The 25,228-nt window shown below is 35.2% G+C and overlaps 1 protein-coding gene across 9 annotated transcripts in view; it reads left to right on the plus strand.

Annotated features, from left to right (window-relative positions):
- Positions 1-25,228, plus strand: part of BIRC6 (baculoviral IAP repeat containing 6) — a 213,632-nt gene that overhangs the window by 53,130 nt on the left and 135,274 nt on the right. For 5 of the 9 annotated variants that reach the window (XR_003037059.2, XM_024998841.2, XM_024998843.2 and 2 more), the window contains exons 10-22: positions 2,763-4,157; positions 8,496-8,645; positions 11,574-11,799; positions 13,909-14,069; positions 15,073-15,204; positions 15,693-15,824; positions 18,132-18,310; positions 19,377-19,510; positions 19,908-20,069; positions 20,160-20,291; positions 20,957-21,054; positions 22,686-22,833; positions 23,836-23,969. Coding sequence is in view for 8 of the 9 variants with exons in the window: in XM_024998841.2 (XP_024854609.1) it covers positions 2,763-4,157; positions 8,496-8,645; positions 11,574-11,799; positions 13,909-14,069; positions 15,073-15,204; positions 15,693-15,824; positions 18,132-18,310; positions 19,377-19,510; positions 19,908-20,069; positions 20,160-20,291; positions 20,957-21,054; positions 22,686-22,833; positions 23,836-23,969 (3,183 nt within the window). In the remaining variant the exon portion in view is untranslated. 9 annotated transcript variants of the gene reach the window in all.

Raw genomic sequence — 25,228 nt, forward strand, 5'->3', positions numbered from 1 at the left:
TTATAGTATTGAAACTAGGTAGCTATGGTATGAGAAAAAAAAAATCCTTCCAGTGTAGAATTTTTACTTGCTTTGAGGATTTGTAAGTGGTTCATTCATTTATAGTAAAATATGTATAACCTTTTAAACTAATTTTATATTGAGAGACTATTGGTGAATTTATGAAGGCTTGTGATATTAAATGGGAAATGTATTGTCTTCTTGAAGTATGTAAAATTAAGTAATAGATGCTGTTTCACAACTTACATTTCCTAGCTCTAAGCTCATCCCATCAATTTGAATGATATGATCTTAAGAATTATAGGTTGTATTTCTTAATTTCAAAAGTGTAAATGGAAACTTAAGAGACTTTTATGTGTTTTTTAGTTGAAAGTTAAGGATTTTTGAAAGTATCTAGATGATACAGGAAAGACAAGTTTGGTCTTTGGTCCACGTATCAGAATTAAGGAGTACACCTTCTTTTGTAGAGTGGGAAGAGTGTTTGGCAAGAGATTGAAGAACAATTCAAATTGAAATTTGGTGGTTCAGGAATATGCATAATTTAAACCCCTGGAAGTTGGCTGGTTGAACTGTGGGACTGACAGCAGCTCAGTAAGCAGGGTAGAGAAGGGTTTCCCAACATGATTATCTGAAGAACATTATGCTGCAGGATATTTGTAGGTATGTTTTATAAAATTTATTTTGTGGTCCAGTTGGTTTGAGAACTTCTGAGGCAAGTAAAGATCACAGTTTTCCTTAACTGTAGTATTGACAGTTGTCACTGTGCTTTGCCAATCTTATAAGGGGAATGTAGAGTCCTAGACATTGATTAAATAGTTGAGAAGCAGCAGAGTAGTAATGTTACCTGTTACATTTTCTTTTTTAATGGATATTCTCATCTCACATGACCTTTGCTTTGAATATTGTCTTAACTGTGGTTAATACATGTAACTAATGGTTAATTTATTTTCTTTTAAAATGTGCACAGACTAAAATAGCTTTTTATTGGCAATTTTCTATCATAACTTATCAAGTAAGTTACAGTTTAGTTACAGTGTATTATTACATGTTATAAAAATCTCACTGTCAGCTTTCAACCTCATGTCTAAATGAGTGAATTCATAGAGTAATATATGTAATTATTGCATGGCAATATAAAGACTGCACACAAATATAGTCAAATGAGTGGTTAAATAAACAACTTACTAGTACAATTAAATTGTGAAGTTTGTAACTAAGTTTTTTCTGTTTAGTGAGACATGGATATTGTTCTGGATGACAATAGTGACATTATATGAAATGAGAAGATTATGCTCAGAAAATAAAGAAGTCCTGATAAAGCTGTTAGCATTTTGAAGATACTGTTTATGAAATGGTTAACAAAATGGTATAAACAGAGCTTTCAGTATAACTCAAATGTTTGGTGTTCCATAAATCTCTCTTGTTCATTCCTTTCCTTGGGTAACTTTCAAACTTCTGTGCACTCACTTTGAGTTATACTTATTTCCTTCCTTTTCTGAGTTCTTCTTAATCTAAAATTGTAAAGCCAATTTCAATTTTTTTTTTCATTTCCACAAGTTACGTAGACTGATTTTTTATATTATTGTTTATAATAGATTGTTGCCTGATAGTTTGTGCTGTTGAGAAAAATAAAGGATGAGTTGAAACTTTGCATTTAGTATCAAGAGATTATCCCTGGTTAAGAGGTTGACTGACCTCTACGTCAGGTTTTTGTGTAGAGAGAGATGGTATTTTTGGAGAATTGAGACTGAGGAATGACCTTTATTCTGTTTGAAGGGGATAGTTTGAAGCACACAATAAACAAAAAGTCAATAGGAGTAATGTAATGTAGTTGACTTGAAATGAACTAAATATTAGCAGATAGTACAGAAGACATTTAAATTGTTTATTTCTTTAGGCTCTCCTGGGTCTTTTGTGCTGCATGGCTTTTCTCTGGTTGTGCTAGGCTTCTCATTGCGGGGGCTTCTCTTGCTGCGGGGCATGGTCTCTAGGGTATGGGGGCTTCGGTAGCTGTGGGTGTGGGTGCACTAATTATTGGCCCGGGCTCTAGAGTGCAAGCGCAGTAGTTGTGGTGCACGGGCTTAGTTGGTCCACTGTGTGTGGAGTCTTCCTACACCAGTTATCTAATCTGTGTCTCCTGCATTGGCAGGCAGATTCTTTACCACTGAGCCACCAGAGAAGCCCTAGAAGATGTTTATATTTCACTTAAAATGACAAATTTGGGAAACTTTTTGTGGTTACTATTTTTCTGAGCTGAGGTTCGAGTTAAATTGCATACTGTTACATACTAAGACAGTCAACTGATAATTAGCATGTGGAGTGGGAAAGAGGTGATGAACTGAGACTATAGTAATGTTTCATGGGTATTCTGCAAAGTGCATAAAGGACAGATGCATAGTACTGAGTGTAATTTTAGTGTAGAATTGAAGGGCAGAAGTCTGTTATTATGATATTAATAATCTCTTCATTCTTAACCCGTTTATTCTTTCTCTTTTTTTTAAAAAAGGATTTTGTTCACAGATTGCCAGGAGAGTGTATTGTGACTTGAAAATGATTTTTGAGACTCTTTAATATCTATGGTTTTTCTGAGTAGGTTCTTCTCAGCTTGGATTAAATTTCCTGTAAAAGGACTAAATTCTTCCATTAATGTGTTTAAAATGCACCGACTGGATGATTAAAAGAGAACTAATGAAAATGTTATACTACAGATTTTGATTTACATTCATAAAGTCATTTGTAATGAATATTGTTCCTTTTCAAAGGGCATACATCACAGAAGGAAGCCATGGAAGTGAGCCTTGATATAACAGCACTCAGCATCCTCCAGCAGCCAGAAAAGCTTCAGTGGGAGATTGTTGCAAATGTGCTTGAAGATACTGTTAAGGATCTTGAAGAACTTGGGGCGAATCCTTGCTTAACCAGCTCTAAGAGTGAGAAGACAAAGGAGAAGCACCAGGAACAACACAACATTCCCTTTCCATGTTTATTAGCTGGAGGTTTATTAACCTATAAATCTCCTGCTACCTCACCCGTTAGTAGTAATTCTCACAGGTCACTGGATGGTTTAAGCAGAACTCAGGGTGAAAGTGTATCAGAACAAGGGTCAACTGACAATGAATCCTGCACTAACTCAGAATTAAATTCTCCTCTGGTGAGGAGGACTTTACCCATTTTGCTTCTTTATAGCATCAAGGAATCTGATGAGAAAGCAGGAAAAATCTTTTCACAGATGAACAATATAATGAGTAAAAGTTTGCATGATGATGGTTTTACGGTTCCACAGATCATTGAGATGGAGCTGGATAGCCAGGAGCAGTTGTTGTTGCAGGACCCTCCTGTGACTTACATTCAGCAGTTTGCAGATGCGGCAGCCAACCTTACCTCTCCAGATTCTGAGAAGTGGAACTCTGTGTTTCCCAAGCCTGGGACTTTGGTTCAGTGCTTGAGGCTGCCAAAGTTTGCAGAGGAGGAGAATCTTTGTATAGACTCAATAACTCCTTGTGCTGATGGAATTCATTTATTGATAGGACTGCGGACATGCCCCGTTGAATCCTTGAGTGCAATAAATCAAGTAGAGGCCTTGAATAACTTAAATAAATTAAACTCTGCACTATGTAATAGACGAAAAGGTGAGCTGGAATCAAATCTTGCTGCAGTGAATGGTGCAAATATTAGTATAATTCAACATGAATCACCAGCAGATGTACAGACTCCTTTGATAATTCAACCTGAGCAGAGGAACATTAGTGGTGGATATTTAATACTTTATAAAATGAATTATGCCACTCGGATAGTGACATTAGAAGAGGAGCCAATAAAAATCCAGCATATCAAAGATCCCCAGGACACAATTACCTCGCTCATTTTGCTTCCACCAGATATATTGGATAACCGAGAGGATGACTGTGAGGAACCTCCTGAGGAGATGCAGTTAACCGCAAAGAATGGGGTTGAGAGAGGAAAAAAGTCTGACATTTCTACTCTTGGACACCTGGTCATAACTACTCAGGGAGGATATGTAAAAATATTAGATCTTTCAAACTTTGAAATTTTGGCCAAAGTGGAACCTCCGAAAAAGGAGGGCACTGAGGAACAGGACGCATTTGTTTCTGTCATCTACTGCTCGGGCACAGACAGGCTGTGTGCGTGCACCAAAGGTAAGCTGTGGGCTTGTTTGGTTCATTTACTGCTCGGGCACAGACAAGCTGTGTGCGTGCACCAAAGGTAAGCTGTGGGCTTGTTTGGTTCTTCATCAGTCTTATGAAATCAATGTACAGGGCATTCATTTATGTGTATACCGAGCGTGACTTTTAGATCCATATAGATGGAGAGAAATTTATGTTTATGATGAAGTGGTGAATCTTTGTACTGTTTTACCTGTTCTTAAAACACTTTCCTACTGCCCTAGGTAAGGATTCTAATTGTAAAAAAGTTAGTAAGTCTCTCAGAAAGTATCTTCACTGCTTTAACCTCAAGAAAATAACCTGCTGTAATTTCTGTGAATCCCAACTGCATCTGCTCAAATTTGTAGCCTTGGACAGATTACTTTAAACTCAGTAAACCTTTGTTGATTTATAAACTAGGAAAGACAGTCTATTTCCAGGCTTGACAGAATTAAATGAAATAATGTCTGTAAAGTTTCTGGCACAAATATTAATACATGTTGTTATTTTCTTCTGAAATAAAAGTGGTAAATAATTATTAATTCTGCCAAATAAATGTTCCTTGTCATATTTAATCCTAACTTTTTGCAGACAGTGAGTCAGTTTTGCAATATTTGAGGCATCTTGTAGAGTAACAGGTAGTGTTACTAAGGAATTACTGACCATATCAGGCAAAGTGAATAGTCCTATTGATTGTTTAGTAGGAATTTAGGACCAGGAGATACTTGAAGCCTCAGTGACTATAACCAGTGCTTGGCAGAAAAATTGGGATTGGGAAGAGTTATGTATCTCATTTGTGGTTCTGGTAGGAATTAATCTGAATTTTTCCTCTCTCTAAAAAGATTTCAAGAGTTTGGCTAAGAAGGGTAATGGTGGATGTGGTGATGTGGATTGCTTTCTTTGAAACACATTTAGTGAAATAACATGATGGAAAAAGCCAAATAACATCAACATCTAACTAGATTATTTTTTAAAAAGGAATAGTCTAAAATAGCTTTAGAATAATGAAACTTTCAGAAAAATCATTAAAATACTATGTGGTATCAAGGATAATCTGAGCTTAATGATGTATATGCCAGTTCATTTCTGTGAGAGTTTTAGCTTTGTTAATTTTAGTCATCACACTAACTTTATGAGGTATGTGCTAGTTTTGTCTTCATTTTAGTTATCTCTAAGAAAAAAAAAAAACATCGAGGAAGAGAGAGGTTAAGTAATTTAACTTGCCTAAGTCACAGAGCTAATAAATGACAGAGTTAGTGTTCAGACCTGGGCAGTCTGTCCAGGTGTGCTTAAGCTACATTAAATTGCCAGAATATAATAAAAGTAGGAGAGCCTGCTTTTATTGAACTTCTATACTTTGAACTTTTTGGTATATTTTAATCTGAAAGATTAAAAAAAATGAAAACAGTTTAACTTGCTGTAGGCCATTCGAAATGGAAGTGGTTTTGGAATCTGAGTGACCTGTTCCCAGGGCACGTAGTCATAAGATACTAGTAGTTTTCACAAGTGCAATCAGAGTTTAATGATTTGAATTTTTGATGAGATATGGTTTTGGCGATTCAGAGGAGAAATAACATTTAAGTTATAAAATAGATCAGTGTTTTCATAGAGTTTAAACAATGACAATTTCTAGGAGGTGATCACGATTGTGATGGAATTTAGATGAATTGAAGGACAAGAGAAAACATGAGAAGTTAATTGCTTTAAAAATTATTCCCCGGTTGCTTAAGGATTAATTGATCAAAATGCATTTGAAAAGATGAGACTAATAGCAATAAAGAGAACAAAAAAGTTGTTTTAAAATGTTCAAATAACAATCCATAAAGTAGAGTTTTAAAAGCACTGTAAACTGTAAATCAAATGGATTTGACACTATCTCGTAAGTATATTTGAATCGCGTAAAAGTTTTCTCATGGAGAAGCATTGAGTCTGTTGATTAAAACGTACAATTAATGCTATAAATTAACCTTTTTTGCACAGCATGTGGGATGTGGGATCTTAGTTCCCCAGTCAGGGGTTGAACATATGCTCCCTGCAGTGGAAGTACAGAGTCTTAACCCCTGGACCCCAGGGAAGGCCTCCATTCGTTCTTTCTAGTTCAGTAGTTGCGTTGATGGTACTACTGACCTCTAGAGCTTCCTACCAGTTACTTCCTATTCTGTCCTTTGGTGTGATGTCATTGGTGCTTGTGTTGATTCTGTTTTTTAATACCTTTTCTTGAAATTGTCTTCTTATTGGATTATCACAGTCTACTTCAGAGTAATGCTAGCTTAAATCTAGTAAAATATAGAAACCTCGCTCTGATTTTTCTCTCTCCCAGCTTTGTGCTACTGTTGTCTTATATATTACATTTAGATGAGTTATAAATCCAACCAAAAGTGTTATTTTATATAGTCTTTATCTTTTAAAAAAGTTAAATGAGAAAAAAATATGTTTATCTTCTATCTGGCATTTTGTTTTTTTCTTGTGATTTTGTGTTGCCTTCATCTCATCTGGAAAGATTTTCGTTAGTACTTATGGTAAGGCTGGTCTGCTAGCAGAAAACTCAGTCTGTTTGTTTGGAAATGTCTCTATTTCGCATTCATGTTTGAAGAATGATGCTGTATGTAAAATTATTGATTGTTCTTGCACATATCATTCTTTTGTTACTTCTTTTTGATCTATTATTATTTTTTGATGAGGATTTACTTTTAATTTTCATATGTAACTAGCAACTATTGATCTGTTTTATTTCACTGATTCCTTTTACTGTCATCTCAAATCTGCATTGAGTCTCTAGCAAACTTTTCATTTTACTTTTCAATTCTAATAATTGCCTTTTGTTCTTTTAAAATAATATCTGCTCATTTGTTGAGATGATTTGTTGATTCATTTTTACCATTCATTTTTTGAATTCTCTATATCTGGTGTCCTTTTATTATTTAAAATATTTACAACAGCTTCTTTGAAGTATTTGTCTGCTAAATCTCAATCTGGGTGCTCAGAGATATTTCTCATTGCTTTTGTTTTTCTTGAATATTGGTCACTCTTTACATGTTTCATAATTTTCAGTTTAATACTGGACATTTTAAATAACGTATGAGAACTGCTGCATTCTGATTTTTAACCCCCGTTTGGAAATTGTTGTTATGTTATCATTTGGTAACTCACCTGGACTAAATCTGTGAAGTCTGTTTCTTTGGCAGCCACTGATGTTTCTTTCATTGTTTTCTCCTCTGGATTTTATTTTTAAGACTTGTTTCTTATTTGTCACCTGCCTGTCCACATAGTTTAGTGTTCAGCTAAAGATTTTGATAATTGGTTGTGACCAGGTACCTTTATTGGCAAGGTTGTGTTCAGGTGTGCCCTGGCTTTTGTTTTCTTTATTTTTATTTTCTCTTGTGCCCTTTCAGGTCTCTTCTGCATCAGCGTTGGGGCTTAGTAGACAGGGAATGTGCTGCTGACTTGGGCCGCATCTGGTCTTTGCTGCACCTATGTGCAGCCTCTGATGAGTGTGGAATATTTGAGATGTTTACCAAGCCTGCTCTGTTTCTCTCACTTTTGTAACTCTGTTAAATCCCTGGTTAGTTCTGGTGTTTTGCTTGCCCCACACAGAATGCTTGCTTCAGACAGCAAAGTTGATGGGTTTCTTTTCACCGCTGAGTCACCTTAGGCAGACAAGCTTTCCAAATCATTGAGTCCCTGTGACAGTAGTAGCAGATCTGGTTTTCACCATTTGACTCACTCTGTTTAAATGACAGTTTTGTTTAATTTTATAACTGCCTTTAAGATAAGATTTATCTTGTTGTGTCATGCTGGAAGTAAATCTCCAATTATTTTATTTACTTATTTTTATTTCTTAAATATTTTGCTAAGCTCACGTTCCATTTTTTTTCTGTGGTAGAAATATGAAAAATAGAAATTTGATTTGGTTTCATTTTATTGTGAATGATTCAAAAAATTAGGAAGAATTGTTGTTCAGTTTTGCTACTGCTGTGATTAATAGAGTGAGCTGTGGATTCTGGTATAGCTAGTGCATCAGTTTTCTCATCTGTAAAGTGGCCACAATAATACTCCCTGCTTAAGGTTAGTTGTGAAGACTAAATGAATCAAGCATTTAAAATAATGTCTTACATATGTAAGTACTAGATAAATAACTATTTTCACATATGAAATTGTAATTCCTTGACAGTTTGATTCCTAAGTTGTTGCAGATGTATCACTTTAGTAGCTCTCTTTTTCTGCCTTTTAAGTGGTGTTAGAATAAATTAAGTTTCTTAACTAAATAGCAAGCACTTGTCTGTTTACCTGTTTTTCATATACCTGTGTTGATGGAATTTTACTATACTGTAGGTGGTGAGCTTCATTTTCTCCAAATTGGAGGAACCTGTGACGATATTGATGAAGCTGACATACTAGTGGATGGATCTCTTTCTAAAGGAATAGAACCGTCTTCAGAAGGTTCCAAACCTTTATCAAATCCTTCAAGTCCTGGCATTTCAGGTATGATATTAACTTTTAAAAATGATTTATAAAAAATGCAGATTCTTTCGACGTTCAAAGTTTTCTGAATCACTCTTTTATAATCTAAAACATTATTTCATTTTTTGTAGTCAGTTCTTGGTTACTTTGAGAGTTCATTTCCTTGTTGATATTCTTTTATCAGACTTGTTCTTGTATATTACTTATCACTCTGTTTTCAGTAGTTGGAAAATGTTGTAAACATTAAAATAAGAAATGGTTCTCAACCTGTGGTAAGTTGGCCAGTTTTGGTAAAGTCACCTAAGAGGTAACAACATGATTTTGGTTGTTTAAGAGGCTTTTAGTCTAGTTAGGATGGAACAGAACAATATGAAAGAGTGAAGAATTCACTAAGTAAGTGTAAAGTGACTGGAATGGCTAATATTAATTACTCCTGGAATAAAATGCTGAAAAAACATTCTTTCCTTGGGGTGATATTTTCAGACCCTCATCACCCCATTGTGGACTTTTCGATAGGTTTGGTTTTGTTTGTTTGCCTTTTCTCCCATCCACCTTCTATACTGCCCCCTGAACTTGTTTTTCAAAAGATGTTATTTTAGCATTGTTATTCCTGTTTAAAAATCTTTACTTGCTCTGTGAACTAAAAACTCTGGTCTTTTGCTCAACCTCCAGTTATTGGAAACTCCACGATTTCTAAAGTGTATTCAGTTTCATGCTCTTCATTTGTTACTAAGCTGTCTTTCCCTGCCCTTGCCCTATACCACGGTCCTTATGTACTTTGAAGTGCTGATATGTTTTATCCTTGGCACTTACCACACTTTATTCCCCAACCTAACTATTAAAAGAAGCCTAGCATTTAAAAGAAATTTAATGAATCTTTAATGAAAAATGTGTTTAAACTCAAATGTACTCCAAACAGAAATAACACAGAAAATGTTTATTTCTTCTTTGTGAATTTGTATATTTAGGTATTTGATCATTCTTCTTTGCACTAAAGGCAAACTTTGAGTGATTACTGGTATAATAAATCTTAATTTTAGTGATGACTTGTGTATATGTAGCAATCTTCACTACCTTATTTAAGGATTTCTCATTCTCAGCACTATTGACATTTCGGACTAGATAATTCTCTGTGGTGGGAGGCCTGTCTTGTGCTGTATTAGCTGTATTTGTAGCTTCTACCTACTCGGTTCCAGTAGTAGACACAATTGCCTCCATCCATATGGCCCTTGGGAGGCAAGATTATCCTCTGTTGAGATAAAGTGACTCATGTCTCTTGCTATGTATAATTGGACTTGCTTGTCTTAATTAACTATACAAGTTGGTTTAAAAAGCTAACATACTGAATGTTCTCATATTTTATGGGATATTGGTATAATAATTTTCATATAAAGTCTATAACGTACTCTTTAGTAAAGATGAATTAGGTTATAAACAAGTAAATAATGTAAAGGAGCATTGATACGCTGTTAAATGTTTGCAAACAATATTAATAATTTCAATCACATTTTAAAAAGCTCTAAGCTTTGAGGGCTTCTTAAAAAGCCCTTTGTTTTTGAACTGTGGTGTTGGAGAAGACTCTTGAGAGTCCCTTGGACTTCAAGGAGATCCAACCAGTCCATCCTAAAGGAAATCAATCCTGAATATTCATTGGAAGGACTGATGTTGAAGCTAAAACTCCAATACTTTGGCCACCTGATGCGAAGAGCTGACTCATTGGAAAAGACACTGATGCTGGGAAAGATTGAGGGCAGGAGAAGGGAATGACATAGGATGAGGTGGTTGGATGGCATCACCAACTCAATGTACATGAGTTTGAGTAAACTCTGGGAGTTGTTGATGGACAGGGAGGCCTGGTGAGCTGCAGTCTGTGGGGTGGCAAAGAGTCAGACATGACTGAGCGACTGAACTGAACTGAACTGAACTGAAGCTTTTGAGGAAAAATATAGTTTGAAGTACACTTACAGTAATTTTATAGAACTAAATGTAAACTTTCTTTGTGAAACTATTCTAAATTTATCAGATTTCATATTTTAGTCTTTAAAAATTTTTTTGTTGTTGTTAATTGAAACAAGTTTTTCAACTTTGTTGTATGAAGGCAATGGCGACCCACTCCAGTACTCTTGCCTGGAAAATCCTATGGATAGAGGAGCCTGGTAGGCTGCAGTCCATGGGGTCGCTGAGTCGGACACGACTGAGCAACTTCACTTTCACTTTTCACTTTCATGCACTGGAGAAGGAGATGGCAACCCACTCCAGTGTTCTTGCCTGGAGAATCCCAGGGACGGGGGAGCCTGGTGGGCTGCCGACTATGGGGTCACACAGAGTCGAACACGACTGAAGTGACTCAGCAGCAGCAGCCTTTTCAAAGATGTGAATACATAAATTTGTAAAAGCAAACTTATCTCTCTGAATCAGGTTGTTACTCTTAAAATACTGGTGTGTATACATGGTATTCTTAAGTACCCTAGAAGTGGAAAAAATGCTGCTTTGAGTTTTTGGTTTGTGTTTTTTTGCCATCAGTATAGTTCTGATTTTTTTTTAAAATTATTTTTTAACAGAGTAAAATGGAGCAGGTATTGTGTACTTGCAGATGTTTAACATTTTATTTTGTAAATAACAGTGTAAAAGACGATTATTCATGTCAGTCAGGGCTTACATTTCAGCATCACTCCTTTTGTTGTCCTTGTTAATCTGGAGCTCATTAAATCTCAGTCAGGGCTCTTCTGAGGTTGATTTTGGATTTCTCCAATAATAAGTTCCTTTTCTATAATTTGAAATATCTGAGGTGGATTTTTCTTATGCCTGTATGGACTCCGTGCTAGTTACTTTAGCCTACATTATTAACTTAGGCTATTTGACAAATGTTGTAATTGATTAGACAAAAACATGGATTAAAATTCCTTTCTTTTAAAACCAATTTCAAATTCTGCATTCACTGTTATTAAGGAGTTGATTTATTGGTGGACCAGCCATTCACCGTTGACATCTTGACATCTCTAGTGGAGCTAACCCGCTTTGAAACTCTGACTCCACGGTTTTCAGCTACTGTTCCACCATGCTGGGTGGAGGTTCAACAAGAACAGCAGCAAAGGAGGCATCCTCAACATTTGCATCAGCAGCATCACGGGGATGCTGCTCAGCATACTAGAACTTGGAAACTACAGACTGACAGGTAAAACATTCTTCCAAGGTATTTAAATTCAGTTTAATTTTATAACTTAAGTTCATCTTATAGTAACAACATAGAATTATTATTATATGTTACTCTTTCTGTTAACTTTTACATGTTAACAGTTTTGTTTGTTTCATTTGTCACCTTGGTTTTAGAAATTCCTATATTCTTTTTTTTAAAAAATATTTATTTTTGGCTGTGCTGGGTCTTCGTTGCTGCGTGGACTTTCTAGTTGCAGCTAGGGGCTACTCTGTAGTTGTGGTGTGTGGGCTTCTCGTTGCGATGGCTTTTCTTGTTGTAGTTCATGGACTTTAGGGTGTGTGGGTGTCTGTAGTTGTGGTACATGATCTCAGTAGTTGTGATTCCCAAACTTTAGGTTACAGATTCAATAGTTTTGACGCATGGAATTAGTTTCTCCATGGCATGGTGGGATCTTCCTTGATTAGGGATTGAACCAGTGCCTCTTGCTTTACCACTGAACCATCGAGGAAGCCTGGAAATTCCTGTATGCTTGTTCTTAGTTGTAGGATAAAATCCTGAGAGTAATCCAGCCTTCCAGTTAGTTAGTTAAATAGATCTGTAGATTGTGTGACTAAATATTTAAATGTCTGTTTTGTACAGGTACTTTTGTTGTTGTTGTTATTGAAGTGTAGTTGGTTTACAATGTGTTAAGTTTCAGCGGTACAGCAGAGTGAATCAGTTATACATATACCCACTCTCTTTTTAAAGATTCTTTTCCCATATAGGACATTACAGAGTATTGTGTAGAGTTCCCTGTGCTATATGGCTACATAGTAGTGTGTACATGTTAATCCCAGTCTCCCAGTTGTGCAGGTACTTTGGAAGTTACTAGTAAAATGGCTCTTAGGAAATTTACATTCTAGTGGTGATAGACAGGCAGTTAAGACAGATATCTACTATGTCATATAGTCATAAAAGCTTTGAAACACATTAAAATAGAATGGCAATAGAGTTGTTGGGTGTACATCTCTGTGAGAGAAAATGTGTGTGATATTTTTATATAAGGGGTCTCAGAAAGGCTTCCATGAGGACATTAATTTGGAGACAATAAAAAGTACAGAGATCCTGAGGAGTATATGTTATGAATTTTAGGAGGAGCATGGAGGCTACTGGTTAAGTGCAATGAACATGGAGGAGAGTGATAGGAAGTGAGATCAAAGGAAATAGTTGATCATGAATGTCTTTATAGGCCACAGTGAGACTTTTACATTGAGTGAGATGGGAAGGTGTTAGATAGTTTTGAATTTAGGAGTGATGCGATATAATTTATGTATTAGAAGGATATACTAAGACTACTGTGTTGATAGTATATGAGTGGTTGTGGTGTGTGTATTAGAGGGAAGAGGCAGGAGCAAGAATTCTAACTTGAATGCTGTTGTGGTAATTCAGATAATCATGGTGGTGGTGATGGTGAATTGGACCATGATGATAATTGACAGAGGCATTGAGAATCGTGGTCAGATACAGCTTGGAGGTAGAAAGAATCGTAAATGCTGATGTACGGAGTGTCTGGTGTGAGTAAGAGTTGTTAGGGATGACTAATGTTTTGGACTGAGCACGTTAAAAAATGGAATTTCTTTTTACAGCTTTTAGAGTTGGTTATCAAGTAGTTTGGGGTTATTTATGTTAAATTTGAGATACCTAATAGGCATTTGGATTTGAATCTGAAATTTAGTGGAGGAATTTTACTTTTCAGCACATATACAGAATTTAAAATCAGAGGATGGACATGTATAAGAAATACAAAATGTTCTTATTTTAAAATACAAATTCCTGTGACCCCACTCTTAGAATCAGAGTGGGCCCATAAGTCTGCACATAATTCTGATGCACAGTAGTTCACACTTAGAGGAACAAGGGTTTTTTTTGAGTGTACAGTGCCCAAGGTAGGTATGGATTCCTGAGGTATGATTCTTCATTGCCCCAAGTTTAACCTTTCTCAGTAGAACTGCTTGTCTTCTCCCCTAATCCCACTGAGAAGCATTCGGTTTTGTTGGCGACTACACATCAGAGAAAGGTAATATAAGTGATAAGATGGTTACAGCTAAAGAAAGATTTCACTCTATCATTTTCTCCCTTATTTGACAGCAACAGCTGGGATGAACATGTATTTGAATTGGTTCTGCCTAAAGCTTGTATGGTTGGACATGTGGACTTTAAATTTGTTTTGAACTCAAATATCACCAATATTCCACAGATACAAGTGACACTGCTGAAAAATAAAGCTCCAGGCTTAGGGAAAGTCAATGGTAAGATGGATCAAAATTTGAAGATTTTGGTTTCTTAAAAAAACTCATTTTCAACTTGGCTGTCTAGTTTTGACATCCCTTCTTGCTCCCACACCCCTGTGCTCTTTTCCTTCTTTTTTTTTGTGGTTCTATTTAGAGAAGTTTATACAGAGAACATTGAAGAACTTTTCAGTAACTCTTTGTTGTTCAGAATTGCATAAATTTGAGTAATTTAATTATGGTTTTAGGCAGTTAGTTCCTTTGTGAGTTAGTTTCACTTTTAGCATTACTGGACTTAACGCATTTCTCTTTGTGAGAAGGAGACTTGTTTGTAAAAAGAACTTTTGTATGGAATGCATATATTCTTTTAAGGTTATTAGTAAAACTCAGAATGTAATGCCAGAAATATATTCATCTTTATTTATCTTTCTTACTAGCTCAGAACTTGATATATTGAGTTATTAAAATAGATTATACATACTTGACATATTTGGAACTAGACGTTATTTCTCAGTGTTTTGATCTTAATAGGTTAATTTAAAAGACTAGAGATAATTTCAGAGTAAAAGGCTACTTCACACCAGGGATAAAAACATTGAAACCTGAATAATTTCCTATTTTATAAATATGTATGTATGTGTTTGTGTATATATATGTGTTTGTGTGTATATATGTGTGTGTTTGTGTGTATGTGTGTGTGTATACTTTTGAATCATGACAGATTCAGATTTAATTGGTGTAGGACTTAGGTAGTGGTATTTTTAAAACTCTGCAGGCAGTGTACTGTATAGCCTAGGGTAAGAATTCTTGGTTTAGTGGCTAGCAGATTATTTCTTCAGGTGAATATTTTACCACCTTTAAAAGAGAAGAGAGTATAAAGCACTTGAATCTAATTTTCTTCCTCTGCTAGCAACCATTTTAAAAATCACTGTAGTTCCCAATTTAATGGAGAATTTTAGAATTTTAGGCACATAGATCATTGATATTAAGCAACATTAAGTTTACTAATATTTTTATCCTCTAGAAACAGCAGTAGATAGGCAGATCACCTTTCCTTTGTCTCCAGCTCTTAACATTGAAGTGGAACAAAATGGGAAACCGTCCCTGGTTGATTTGAATGAAGAAATGCAGCACATGGATGTAGAGGAATCACAGTGTGAGTTAAATTACAGAGCTGTTGTCCATGACAGTAAAAGGAGTAGTGATCCAAATGCATCCTACTGGGCAAAGATTTCTTTATGGCTTGCAAAAACATGGTTTTAAGAACACAATTAAAAATAACCTATAATTCTGCTTTGGCAATATGCTTTGATTTTCAGCTCATCTTAGTGAACACAGCTGTGCTAATACTTGCATTCTTGTTTTTTAATATCTTGAGATTTGAAATCATGTCATGGTTTTATAATTTTTTTTTTTTTTTGAAAATCAAGGTGAATGTAGATAATATGGGAATGAAAAACAGCATAATATATCAGATAATGATTATAGTTCCTTAGCATGATAGCAAATTTTATTTCAACACATTCTAAGTATGGAATTTTGTGTGGTGCTGTTATATGTAAATGGGATGGATATTTGCTTATTAAATATTACATTTTAAATTACACACTAATTTAAAAGAAAAATGTGTATTTTTCTTTTTAGGTCTTAGATTATGTCCATTTTTAGAAGATCATAAAGAAGACATTCTCTGTGGGCCAGTATGGCTTGCTAGTGGCCTTGATCTGTCGGGGCATGCTGGGATGTTGACGTTAACAAGTCCCAAACTTGTTAAAGGTGAAGTAACATGTTTTACAAAAGCAGAATAAATAGTCCCACAGTTGTAAAAGTAGATTTTTTAAAAAATTATTTTTCCTGATTTCAGAAAAATAAGATACTGTTTTTGAGGGGACTTTTCTTGAATGATTCCATCAGTTTCATGGTAGCTGAGGTAATTTCCTACCATAAGTGACTATTGTTATGTGAAAGTTAAGATCCTACGTTCTGTGTCCTGAGGGTCTCAGTGCTTTTTGAAAAAGCACAAAGAAGATGAAGGTAGTATGATTTAGCATGTTATACAGAATTCTTCCAAATAACCAATCATTATGTTCTGGGATGTTTGCCTTTTCCATCAATTTAGTCCTGTTTTCAGGGTGTTTGTTGTATATTGTTATAATATTTTCTCTTAAGGGTTTTTTTATAGAGGAGTTTTGAAAGTATTAGATATAATGATGTGTCTTAAACACAAGTTACAATGTATATTTTATCTTATGTCTGTAAGATATTAGATGTTGCAGTAGTAAGACGTTTATGTCACCTTTATATTTCACGGGTGAATTAAAAAATCCAAGTGAGACACATCTCAATCATTACAGTAAACTTGGAGGTGAGAAGGCTGTGGAGATCCTTCTGTAAACCAAGAAAATATCAGACCACCTAAATAACAACTGTTTTAATTTGTATGCATTCCCTTTATAATGTTTGTCCCCATTCACACACTTCCCTTTAGTTACAGACACAGTATGTACACAAGCTTGATTGTACTCCCTTGACTACATCTTTTTCATTCATTAAGTTTATGACACCCTGTGATTTGTTAGGTTACCTACTAGGTTATAGTGGTGAGCAAAACTGTGTAATAACTGTATAATAACATCTCTGGAAGTTAAGTTGCTGCTGCTAAGTCGCTTCAGTCGTGTCCGACTCTGTGCGACCCCAGAGACGGAAGCCCACCAGGCTCCCCCGTCCCTGGGATTCTCCAGGCAAGATCACTGGAGTGGGTTGCCAACTTCAATTGCTGAAAGTGTAAGTTAGTTGTGTTAAATGAGAATGTGAAACTTAAAATCTTTTTTTTTTTTTTTTAAACTTAAAATCTTACATGAAAATTAAAATGTTGGCTTTGACAAAATTGTACGTGTGTGTGTGTTAGTTGCTCAGTCGCATCCGACTCTTTGCGACCCCATGGACTGCAGCCCACCAGGCTCCTCTGTCCATGAGATTGACAAAATTGGGGATAGATTATATAATGTGTATTTCAAAAGTCTCAATAATGTAAAAGTGTTAGTTTTCCTAGAATTTAGTAAAAGTGACTATTCTTCTCTTCAAATTCCTAGAACTTTGAACTGGAGAAAATGATTGCTAAATTTGTAAAAGGATGATGTGGGCCAAAGATATGTAGAAAAAGAAAACTGAAAAGGAGGGTCTTAAGACATTTTAGAACCTAGACTAGTGCAGCAGTAAGAAGAATACAACAGTGCATGCCAGCACAGTAGTCAGGCAGGTCAGCGGCAAACAACAGAGGTAGCTTTTGTAATCACAGAAGGATTTCATACCTGCTTAGGCAGCAAGCTTATGGGTTGTTCATGGGTATGTTAGTTTGAAGGTATTTTGTCAATTAATTTTACATATAGATTGTATGTTATGATTTCAACTTAGTTAAAATATATAAAACATAAACCAGTGATAATAACTAATATTTATTGAATGCTTCCTTTTGCCATGCAGTTATAAGTGTTTTAATTACCTTTGGGGTAGGTACTATTATTATTTTTACTCACTTTTGAAGAAACTGGACCATGGAAAGTTTAATTTGTCACATGGCTAATAAAATGGCAGAACCATTATCAGACCCAGATAGTGACTCCAAAGCCTGTGCTTTTTAAAGTGTGTAATACTTTAATGCTATGTATGTATGCATGCACATGTGTGTGTGTGCCTACATGCATAAAAGCCTGGATGGATACACATATTGATACATCGTTATTTTGGGCGGTGATTCAGTGACAGACAGTGTTTTCTGTTTCTTCTATAGTTCACAAAATTTCTGTGGTTGAAATGAATAACTTCTTTGGGATAAAACATGCCAGGTGTCAGAACTTTCTATATTATGCTGTTCATACAACTGCTGTGCTTTTTGTTCGTTTGCTGCCGATGTGTATGAAGGTTATTTAGCCATATTATATGCAAGCAGTATAATTTGAAAATTCTGGCCAAGTGTATTTTTCTTTCTGTGGAGTTAATTATTTAGCTTACTCTATGAAGACAAAAAGCAGTTTTGCTTTTTGGTGATTGAATAATTTATCCCATTCTGCACCACTCGTCTAGGTATGGCAGGAGGAAAATATCGTTCATTTTTGATCCATGTCAAGGCAGTGAACGAAAGAGGAACAGATGAGATCTGTAATGGTGGTATACGTCCTGTAGTAAGACTTCCATCCCTAAAACACCAGAGTAACAAGGGATATTCACTTGCTTCACTCTTGGCAAAAGTTGCAGCAGGCAAGGTGTGAAACATTATCATTTTAAACTGTAACATGCTGGTTTTATTTATTTACTTATTTTTTAATTGAAGGATAATCGCTTTACAGAATTTTATAAACTGTTACATGCTGTTTTAAACATTATGGTGGAGGTTTGATACACTCTTGGAAGTAGCATACCCCATAATTAATTTTTTTTAATGGATAACTTGGTTTGTTTATAGCTTTTCTCTGCAGCAAGTTAAAAAAAATATAATGAAGGAGAAAATATTTACATTAACTTTAAGCTTTTTTTTATAAAGTATATTCATTGGGGAGTGATTGCTAGCAGGCACTTGCCTTAATAATTATTTTGGACCATAATGCTTATTTCCTTGTGTGTAAGAATTTGTTTCTGTGCCCTTTACTGGTAACACACCACTTTTTTTTTTTTTTTTGTAAACATTTGGGAGGCTGCAGGAAGAGAAGTAAGTTGAGAATTGATTTCAGAGATATATCATAATTTTCATGTTCATTTTCTACAACTAGCTGTATATCATGCAGTTTCTTCGTACTTGTTTGATCTTGGATTTTCCTGAGCACTTGAGATTTTGTTTCTCTATTATCATTATCCATAAGCAACAGTAGAAATAATCAGTAACACCAGCCATCTTATATTTGTATAGGTCTTCCAATTTTTCAAGAACTTCTGTGTACTTTATCTGATTTAAGCCCCAAAATAACTCTGAGGTAGGCAGAGCAGGTGCTGTTACTCCACTTTTTCATATTTTAAGTGAGGGAATGTTAGACACTGGGGAGCTGACATAGCTCATAGACCAGTAGCTGGGACTGAGACTCAAGACTTTGGCTTGATAATCTTTATTCACTGGGCTATTACCTTTAAGCAGTGACTATGTCTCTTCCACTGTTACAATTTTATAACAATGGAGTAAATTAGTCATTTACTGAATATGAGGGTAAAAGCTATCATTTTAGTTTGAGTTATGTTTTGGTAGTCATAGTTCAGTTATATTCTTTTATTTATAAACTTTAATGGTAAATAACTTTTTGTTTCATTTATTCATTCAATTACTTATTTTTGTATGTTCAGGAAAAATCCTCTAATGTTAAAAATGAAAATACAAGTGGCACCCGTAAATCTGAAAACCTCCGGGGCTGTGACTTACTTCAAGAAGTCTCAGTTACCATCCGAAGATTTAAGAAAACTTCAGTTTCTAAGGAAAGGTAACCTCATTTTCTTCTACTGTTCTTAAGTAATAGGAGTACAAAGGAAGACTTTGCAGTAAATATATCAATATCCACAAAATTTTAAAATCGTAACTTTTACTTGAAAATTTTTATTTGCTTTTCATTTCTCTTAAGCGCTTATGTCATTGATGGTATATATTGTCTTTTCACTTCATTGGTTCATCCTTGGTCTTCATGTAGTGCTAGGTAATTTTCAAAAGTTCTTTTTTTTTTTTAATTGTAATATTCATGATTCTAAATGAAATATTTGATGTCCAACCAGGTTGAAATAGCTTTATTTTTCTCTTTTGATTATTAATGTATTTATGTATATGTGTGTGTGTATGTGTATATATATCCATATATATTTTTTTTTTTTCTTTTTTTTTGGTAGAGTGCAGCGATGTGCCATGTTGCAGTTTTCAGAATTTCATGAGAAGCTTCTCAACACTTTGTGTAGAAAAGCAGATGATGGCCAAATCACAGAACATGCCCAGAGTCTTGTGTTAGATATTCTTTGTTGGTTAGCTGGAGTACATTCAAATGGACCTGGAAGGTTAATAAGATTTTATTTACCACAGATTGCCCTTTGGATGTTATGATTGGAAGTTCAGCATGAGCCTAAATGCCTGCTATTGTTTTGCAGCTCAAAGGAAGGAAATGAAAGCCTGCTTTCAAAAACACGAAAATGTCTTTCAGACATTGTACGTGTTTGTTTCTTTGAGGCAGGACGAAGCATAGCCCACAAGTGTGCTCGATTTCTAGCCTTGTGCATCAGGTTGGTGATTTTAAGTCGAAGATATACTTTGTAGGTGCTCCTGTAGTTTGGCAGGTGATACCTTGTGTCTAGGGTCATTTGGTTCTTGTTGAATATATGTATAACATAAGTGGATTTTTGAGGATTATTGAGATCCTAGGGAAAAAAATTTGGGGTGTTTTGGGCAAAATGTCACGTTAAATCAAGTAGTAAAAGAATTCAGCTGGGCTTCTCTGCTTATTAGAAGATTTGGGGGAGTTTGGTAAGGGGAGCTCTTCCCTCACTTTCGCTCCCACTATCCCTGATTGTCTTTGGATTCTTCACCTGAGGCCTTTATTACCGGTTATGTCCGTTTGCCCAGACTTATTTGCAGCATTGTGCAGATCACTTTCTCTAAACCCTGAAACTATCTAGGAAATGTTTAAAATTAATAGTCTGTATTCACTGTACCAGCTTTTTAACTCTTTTGGGTTTAAAAAAAAAGAGTGGTTTATTGCATAAGAAAACAGTTATAAAGACCCTTAGTATAGTCAGCCCCTACTGTCTTTCTGCACGTTTACAGGGCTTTGAGGCAGGTTTTTTTCAGTCTGTATGAACACATTTAAAGATTAAGAGTAATACACCATGTTTAGAATTAATTACCTTGAGTAATATATTTAAGCTTTTTCTTTTAAATTTTTTTTCAGTAATGGCAAGTGCGACCCATGTCAACCTGGATTTGGATCTGTTCTGTTGAAGGCCTTACTTGATAATATGTCATTTTTACCCGCAGCAGCAACTGGTGGTATGTGAAACTTGTTCAGTCATAAGTAACTCTAACTTTAGGAATTATCTCACAGTATGTTTAAGATTGTTTAATAACTTTTGTTTTTTCTCAATTAGTCTTCTTTTTCTCTGTAGCTTGTCTGTTTTTTAAGGGGTTTTAAATAGTGATTGGATAGGCAGTACTCTTTTTGATACTATTTTTAGGAAAAAGTTAGTGGGAGATTTAAGTAAATAATCAGGTCATCTCAATTCATACATTTTGTGGAGTTCCTTAAAATAATTGAGTTGTTTGGTTGTTTAGTGATGGTAGATCAGATGTTACAAACTAAAACATCTGTAAGTACCAGAGAGATGTCATAAATTAGTTAAATGATCCATACACATATTGTGTATGAATGGTAGGGTCTGTGGCAAATTGGAATTTTCTGAAAGGGACCAGTGAGTTTTTTTTTTTTTACAGCACCTAAAAACTGTGGAAATGCCATTCAAGAGTGAATGTAGTTATCAGGTAGGAATTTACTATGAAGGGCTACTGCTTTGCCCTTTACCTAGTGTTATTATTTAATTTTTTTTTTTTGGAAGACATTTCTCACAGTCTTTTATTGCATAAATAACCAATCCATTCAAAAAGTTATCTCCTATTCCACAAGAATTTGACGTTTGTGGTGTACCAGAAAAAAAGCTTGCTTAAAGTTAGTTGATAAATGGTTGTTGCTGCCGCTCAGTTCGGTCCCCATGGTCACTTTGTGACCCCACGGACTCTAGCCTGCCAGGCTCCTCTGTCCATGGCATTTTCCAGGCAAGAATACTGGGGTGGGTTGCCATTTCCTACTCTAGGGGATCTTCCCAGCTGAGAAATTGAACCCGTGTCTCTTGTGTCTCCTGCATTGGCAGGTGAATACTTTACCACTGTGCCACCTGGGAAGCCTGATAAATGGCTATTTTATCCGTATCTTAATTTAGACAAAGAATCCCTTTCTATTTACCTTGAACATATATTGACTAAAACTATAAACTCTTCTGTTACATAGAGTAGAATGTTTTGGACTTGATTGCTCTCTGTGATAGTTTCTGGTGTTTAAAACAGTTTCTTGAAGATACTGTTAGAGGTTGGGTGCTTAAATTATGGGGTGTACTTAGTACTCAGATATCTCAAGTTTTATAAAAGAGTTAAAATACATGATCGTGAACACCTTTTACGATCACCTTTGGTCTATATCTAACTGGCAATAAAGAATGACTACACTTCATTCACTTGCTAAAGTATGTTATTTGTAGTTCATTGCCATCTATTGTTTTTGAAATTTTTAGTACAGAGAAAGAGTATTTTAGGAAAGATTGTTTGAAGGGTCTGACATGTCCACTTTTCTGGCTATTCTAAAATGTCCCTTAGAATCATCTCACTTTGTTGAAAACCTAAATGACTAGGTTGACTTTGTACACTTCTCAAAAATATAATGCGATTCTTTGTCAGCATCCTCTTAAAGTCCTCCAGGGAGTTAGTCCTTCTTTGTAATTTGCCCTTACAGATTTTCTTTCCAGAAAATCGTTCTAGGAAAAGAGGACATACTCATAAATGTGAAATCTGAAGTTTTCTTTGTGAAGGAGAAATGAGGAAAAGAAATCTTGATTTGTTGTTGTTGCTTTCAGGTTCTGTCTATTGGTATTTTGTCTTACTGAATTATGTTAAAGACGACGATCTGGCTGGGTGCAGCACTGCCTGTGCATCTCTGCTTACTGCTGTGTCCAGGCAGTTACAGGACAGGTTAACACCAATGGAGGCTTTGCTTCAGACAAGGTATTTAACTTTTGAAATGACTAATGATGGGCCTTTCTGGATATGGTACTACCTTTGCACAGAATTGTTATGATATATATTTGCTTAATGTTTTCTTTCCCTCTATTTTCTCTGAGAATAATTCCCTTTAACAACTTTGGAAGTCCTGGAGATGATAGTTGGAAGGCTAACTATATTAAAATTCTTTATAAGTGGTGTTTCTTGCTAGTGGGAAAAAACACTTAAGGTACTTTGATTCTTCGTTGTTAAAACTTTGTAAGGTGAAATTGTGTAAATCATGTAATTGCCCTTAACTAGTATTCTTTATGTGCCATTTTATTTTCTAAAACTTAAACATAATGAAATAAGAAATATCTAAAGGTTAGATTTGAGTTATTTTGAAGTAGTGTGTTCTGTTATTTAAAGCAGTCACTTTTATAATCATCTTTATTGATTAGAAATCTTGATTTTGATGAAATGTTACTGAAAACCTTTATATCTTCTACTGACTCAATGTCATGATTCAGGCAAGGGAAGGGTGCTTGAAAGCCTCTTTTTTTTGATTCAGTCTACTGATGAAGGTTCAGTCTTGGTTCATTAGATACCAGCTTAATTGAAACCACATTTATTGAGTCTCTGAACTATATCTTTTGGAGCATAGGTTTGCAGGGAACACAGTTCAGTGAATTTGAGTTAAGTGTGGTTAGTGTCTCCTTCTGCCCTGTGTAAAAACTGCTTTTGAAGTGAAGTCTCTCAGTCGTGTCTGACTCTTTCCGACCCCATGGACTGTAGCCTACCAGGCTCCTCCCTCCATGGAATTTTCCGGGCAGGAATACTGGAGTGGCTTGCCATTTACTTCTCCAGGAGATCTTCCTGACTCAGGGACTGAACCCAGGTTTCCCACATTTTAGGCAGATGCTCTACCGTCTGAGCCACCAGGGAAGTCCTAAAGCTACGTAAATAGATAATTTATTAATTAGATGACTGACAGGAAAATCGCTAGGACCTTGTTTTATCTTTCAGATACGGATTGTATAGTTCACCATTTGATCCAGTCCTCTTTGATTTGGAGATGAGTGGCTCTTCTTGTAAAAATGTGTACAACAGCAGCATTGGTGTCCAGTCTGATGAAATTGATTTGTCAGATGTCCTTTCAGGTAGTAAAATGTTTGATTAAAGGAATTTCTGAATTTTTTATCTTGGGTTTAAGATACCATCGATTTTTAGTAGATTGTAGTTATTCCGTTCTGTCTTTGGGAACTAAAAGTTTCTGGAACTTAACTTTTGTGTCTGTGAATCATTAAAGTATTTGCTTTGTTTCTCAACTCCCCCATCAAAAAATATTGATGTTCTTTTTCACAGGGTTGCAAACTTGGGTTTTTTTGTTTGTTTTTTTTTGTGTGTGTGTTTCATTACGTTAGTATGACTTTAATGTTAATAGACTAAAATTTGTTTATTTGCTGTAGTCTTTCCAATTTTATTTGGAAATATTTCATATTAAAGAAAATAAAATTAATATATGCTTTTTTAGTAAGCAAAGATGCAGAAAGAAAAAATAATTTTCTGCATCTGTCATACTGTTCTGAGGTAAACGTGGTACACAGTGTTACATGTATTCTTGGATGCACTTCTAAAGAATGTGCGTTTAGGACTGAATATATAACACTATTTGTATAATCTCTTCAGATGCTAGAGTTTGGTGTTTTTCTGTTTTTGTTAGGACAATGATCACTTTATTTTTTGTTTTCTTCCATCTTATTGAACTTATTACAAGTGTTACTAGTAAACCAAAATGTTAAAAAATTTACTTGTAAACATGATAATTACCATGTTAAATTTAAGTAAGTTGGGGGGTTAGTCTCAGTTTTGTTTAAATTTAGTTATGAATTGTGAAAAAAGCAAAAGAGAAAAATAAAATACAGAAATAAAATGCAAAATATCTCAACTTTAACCTCTCTATTCTCTTAGGTTACCGTTGTTAACAGAATGTTTAGCTATTTAGACTTGTTTGCTACATGTGTTTATGAGCATTTTTAATGAAAGAGATTATACATCTGGTCTTCTTGCTTTTTAATGAATTACTCTGTTTGATGACTTAGGCTCTGATTACCTCATGCCAGTGTGTGTCTAAGTGACATGTCAAATTATGAGTAGACCTCAGAGGCGGGGTTAGAACTAGACCTATACATGCTTCCTGTACACTTTAGGATAGAATGAAATTTGTTACAGAGAAACTGTAAAGAGAAGACCATAAAGCTCAGGCCAAGCCAGGGGGTTGGTTAAATACACAAGAGCAGCCATATTCATTGTAAAATGACTATTCATCTCCATACGAATGTCTCAGTTTTTTATTCTTCACCATCAGACCTTCTGCAGCATTTCCTTTTTCAGTTAATGGCATCTGTGGCACAAAACA

Source organism: Bos taurus, chromosome 11, assembly GCF_002263795.3.
Source record: "Bos taurus isolate L1 Dominette 01449 registration number 42190680 breed Hereford chromosome 11, ARS-UCD2.0, whole genome shotgun sequence".
Classification (NCBI taxonomy): domain Eukaryota; kingdom Metazoa; phylum Chordata; class Mammalia; order Artiodactyla; family Bovidae; genus Bos; species Bos taurus.